The sequence below is a fragment of the Teleopsis dalmanni genome, unplaced genomic scaffold (genome assembly GCF_002237135.1).
Source record: "Teleopsis dalmanni isolate 2A unplaced genomic scaffold, ASM223713v2 unscaffolded_contig_2343, whole genome shotgun sequence".
NCBI lineage: Eukaryota > Metazoa > Arthropoda > Insecta > Diptera > Diopsidae > Teleopsis > Teleopsis dalmanni.
The window spans coordinates 1-4,844 of record NW_024033725.1 but is presented as its reverse complement, the minus strand read 5'-3'; the positions used below and the strand labels follow the sequence as shown (position 1 = coordinate 4,844).

Below are 4,844 nucleotides of genomic sequence, written 5' to 3'. Positions count from 1 at the left end.
TAAAATCCAAATAAATAAAATAATTAAAATTAAAATGAGAGCATATAACAAGATAAGATAACATCAAACTATACATACATAAACAATACATTAAATAAGAAGAAGCTGGCAAAACCAAAGAACTAAAATACTATTTTTCTCAATTTGAATTTAAATATTAAATATAAATAAAATTGTTACACAAAACATAAGCAGAATTCAAATAATACACATTTCAAAATTTTATTTAACACAAACCAATCAACCAAGCAACCAATCAAGGATGAAATTTCATACGTAATCGACGTAACGTAACGTAACGTAACTAACGTAACTGACACAAAAACAGAAGATGATTGAAAATTTGATTAAAACTTCTACAAAATGAAATATTGACGGGCAAAACTATAATTTTGTCACAAAATGCTTTTCTATATTTCAATTAAAAATTAAATACAATACAAAAAGCAGCTAATTGGAAATACTTAACAAGTAGAAAATCACTTTCAAAGGAATAATACGATACTAACAACAACATTTTTTGACCTCATCCCAACCAAATAGTAATTACAATAGTAAAAAATTAAAAATTTTGAAAAATATTCAGTGCAAACTATTATGTATTAATGTAAAATTCCATTTGATGAAAAACAGATTATAACAGATATGTAATTTTCAAAACCATCAGAAAATAAAAAAAATCAACCAATAAGCTAAAAATAATAGCATAAACGTGTGAAAACCAGATACGATCAACAAAAACTGAAAATAACAACAAAATAAATGTAACTATTAACAAAAGAGAAAAATTTTGTTTTTATTTGGGAAAAATTTATATAAACTTATAAAAGAAACTACTCAAAATGGGGGATAAATAAAAGACAAAGGAACAATTGTTATAAGAACAATTTCGGTTCTAGAATCTCTAAAGGCATGGCAACTTAAGTTGGTTTGCCTTTGGAGTAGGTAAACTGAGTGCAATAGAAAGGGACTAAGGGCTCTAACTTATGCAGTTCAACTAGTATTTCTGCAATCTGCTTTAAGAAATACTATATGTTAGATCACATGACTTATCGGATTTTGGTAAATCCAAGTGTTAATTTCCTAGTTTGGGAATAAAAATCACATTCGCGTCTTTTCAGCAGTGCAATATATAATCCATAGTAAAACAAGTCCTTAAGAGTTCGTACAACAGACCAAGAAAACTATCCGTGCTTTTGTAGTAATGCGGGAAAAATTACGGTATTTACAGGTTTACAGTATTTAAAGGAGTCACTTACCCATTTCATCTTGTCCCTGTCAAAAGTAACCAGGTACTCCGGCTAATATCAGCGCTTTGTACCTTAATCGGATCGTTAATAGTTGCTTCTTGAAAAGGCGTTATTTGGGATGCAGAGAACGGGTAACGTGAAGCCTAATCGCACATCCTTCCACAATCAGTTTGAACGATAGTTTGGATTGCTCTTTCGATCTATTCCACTTTCCTGACGGTCTACGTGTAGATTTTGAGAACTTCTGCTCTACTGTTGACCGTAGTATCACATCGTTTGAGATAATCAAATTTTTTGTTTACCAAAATAATATTCTCCAGTTTGAAGCCGACGACGGTTAAACCGGTCTCCTGTGAGACCACATCTCCAGAGTCAGAGGCAGCGAATTTAAAACTCTCAGAATTCGAAAACACATCTTGATAATTTTCCGCAATTTTTCAGTAATTTTAATGAGATTATTAGTTACAAGCGAAGAAAAAGAATACTTTATGCATAGCACCCTACCACAATCAAGAGATTCTAAAAGCCCGATGCCAAATGACTCATTTGGATGCAGATTCATGTCAAGTCTTACTTCATTATTGATACAATTCGGAAATGAAAAAACAACCGCTCTATCTCACGATATTTTATTGATCATAAGAAGTCTAATTAAAAGTGAAAGTCTAAGGTATCAAGAGTTCGCTTATTAGACAGCAATTATCCATGGCCATTCATCTCTCGACACCTTGAATTTGATATCTAATTCAAGACGCGTTTGCTTCTGTTCGACCGATTAGAATTAGCCAAAATCCATAGCTCGTATAGAGGATATGATCGCACTAGCCGCAGCGTACCAGAGTTACGACACTTGCACAGCATACATTCTGTTATCTTGTGCATCTAATGGCCAGTAACACTGCTAAAGGTCCTAAATTTATATTTCTTAGTTTAAAATCAAAGATGAGAATATCCTTTTTATCTTACTCTCTTGTCAGACAACAATAGACTACATATTTGCATTAAATGTAACTAGTACACATATCACTTATACCCCTGAAAAAAGATGATGAACATAATACAGAGTCTGCTGAGAAGTCTCTAGTCCAATTATATATTTATAGAGAACGAAACCCCTATTGGACAGAATTAGGATCGAACTTAGAGAAGTCCTGACAATACTGATAGGTCAATAACTAGTTAGTACTCATGCATTAAGTTTGGATATCTACTTCAATCAGAAAAATAAAAACGGGAAGATCAGAAAAAGCAAGTATATGAACTGCACATTTTTTGTAATATCCAGCCCTGCCTAAATCAAAACACAATGAAATTTACAAGCCTGGCGAACAAAGAGACTGTTCATTTTTTATGTCACCTTTGTTGGGAAGTGAAAAAAAAAAGCTACAAAACCTGATTGTTGACTAACCAAATAAAACAGCAGTAAACAGAAAAATCAATCTACTAGTATTTATTTGTTCGATGTTCTACTCTTATACAATTATGCAGTATATATCATCTTATTTATAAAAGCGATTTTTTAATATATAGGTATTTGTGTTAATAATGATAATTAATCGAATTCGTGAATTCGTAACTTGACAACTAAATTTTTACATATATTTTGTATTTGTTTTGAAAATTCGCTTAACATAGTAAACGCATCAGACGCGATAACATTTTATTTATTTGGTAAAATATTTTTATAAATTCTTCATTAAACTAAATATTTTTGACAGCATTACTGATTATATAAACCCTTAATATACTTATTACATCTTTTCCTGGCATTTTCTTGCTCTTATTTAATTTAAACCAACTCAAAAGCAGCTGTTTTGAATGCTGTTTATTAATTTCACCAAAAATAAATAATTGATTAAGTGCGTTCACACTCTCGAGGGTAGTTCAGTCTAAATACACTATTGTAATTTATACCAATCAGTACAAAAACATTTTAAGTGTCACATCTAAAAACTGTGGTACACTGTTTTGCTTTTGTGACAGTGAAAATTTTCTAAACAATAGCGAAACATAAAATTGTGCTGCAATTTAATTAATTTAAACTGTGCAATAACAAGTTTATTTTATTCATATATAAATGGCTTTAGCAAACGTTTTATCGTTGAGCCAAATAAGTGGGCACATAATATTAGTAATATTATCACTTTGTGTAATAACTCCGTTGGGCATAAATCTGCGTCAATTTAGGTAAATAATACTACATTGAAAATTAACATTAGTCATAGTGTTCACTAATAATATTTAATACAGTGGGCATTGTTTGTTATTTACGACTGGAAAATGGCGAGAAGAAGATGGTATGTTTGATGTAAAGTGGTCCTCAAACGGATTCTGCAATTTTCCTTTAATGTCTGGAATCGTTACGTTTCTAATTTCTAGCGTACAAATATATCGGTAAACGATCATTTTAAACTCAATATATATATGTATATATATATATATATTTTATGTAATATTGTTCATAAAACAGTTTTGTGCGTATCAAAGAAGAAGCATCCTTCCTCTCACTGTTCTTAGATACAGTACTGGGTATTTTAATGATGACCATGTCGATAATGTCAGCAATAATGATAACTTTAGGTTTCATCGTTTGGTGTGATGGTATGACAGAGCGTTTTCCATCCTGCGAAACTTCAGCGGGACAAAATATTATACACGGTGATACACAAAATTTAGACACTTCCGAATTTTATATTGAAATGGGAACAGCACAGGTTTGTGAATATATTCATGAATATACAATTTTTAGCAATAATATATTTCTGTTATCAAGTTTGGTGCCTGGGGTTCATTCGCTATATCGGTGGGCGTTGGGGTGATTGCACTGTTAAAATTGATAAACAACCATCAGGTCAGAAATATAAAAGTCTCAATGTACTTAGAGCGCCAACGTTTAGTAAATGAGCATCTAGCACAGCTCGATGGACGGTCAACACCACCAAGCTCTTCGAATGCAGAGAGCAGATCAAATGAATAAATTATTGTTTAAAAATTTTTTGTATTTGATTAATGTAAGTAATTTATATCTATTATACATTAAGACTGAAAAGTTTTCGGAAATTCTCATTTAAAATTCGCGCGCTGTATATTTTTCGATATTTTAAGTTTATGTAGTTTGGCAGCACTGTCCTTAATTACTATGCCAAAAATGAGCTCGATCTGTCAGACAGTTCGTTTACGGCAGCTGTTGAAACCAGTTCACCTCAGTAGTGCGTTGCGAAATGTCTTCGACGGTCGTACGACCGTCCTGGAAGGCTTTGTACCACTCATAAACTTGAGTTTTCGATAAAACTGATTCCCCATAAGCCTTTTGTAGCATTCGCAACGATTCTGCACACGAAATTTCGTTCGAAACACAAAATTTGATGCACACTCTTTGTTCAATATTTTTTTCCATTGTTTTTTTCGCAACGCCCTACTGAGGTGAACTGGTTTCAACAGCTGCCGTAAACGAACTGTCTGACAGATCGCGCTCATTTTTGGCATAGTAATTGTGGTTAGTGCTGCCAAACTACATAAACTTAAAATATCGGAAAATATACAGCGCGCGAATTTTAAATGAGAATTTCCGAAAGCTTTTCGGTCAATGTATAT

The 4,844-nt window shown here is 32.1% G+C and overlaps 1 protein-coding gene across 1 annotated transcript; it reads left to right on the top strand.

Moving 5' to 3' along the window:
* Positions 1-3,008: 3,008 nt before the first annotated feature.
* LOC119664636 (transmembrane protein 179-like) lies at positions 3,009-4,291 on the top strand. Its single transcript, XM_038074094.1, has 4 exons — positions 3,009-3,437; positions 3,501-3,644; positions 3,721-3,964; positions 4,024-4,291. Exons 1-4 carry the CDS (start codon positions 3,328-3,330, stop codon positions 4,225-4,227), a joined length of 702 nt encoding a protein of 233 aa, XP_037930022.1. The 5' UTR covers positions 3,009-3,327; the 3' UTR covers positions 4,228-4,291.
* The last annotated feature ends 553 nt before the right edge of the window (positions 4,292-4,844 follow it).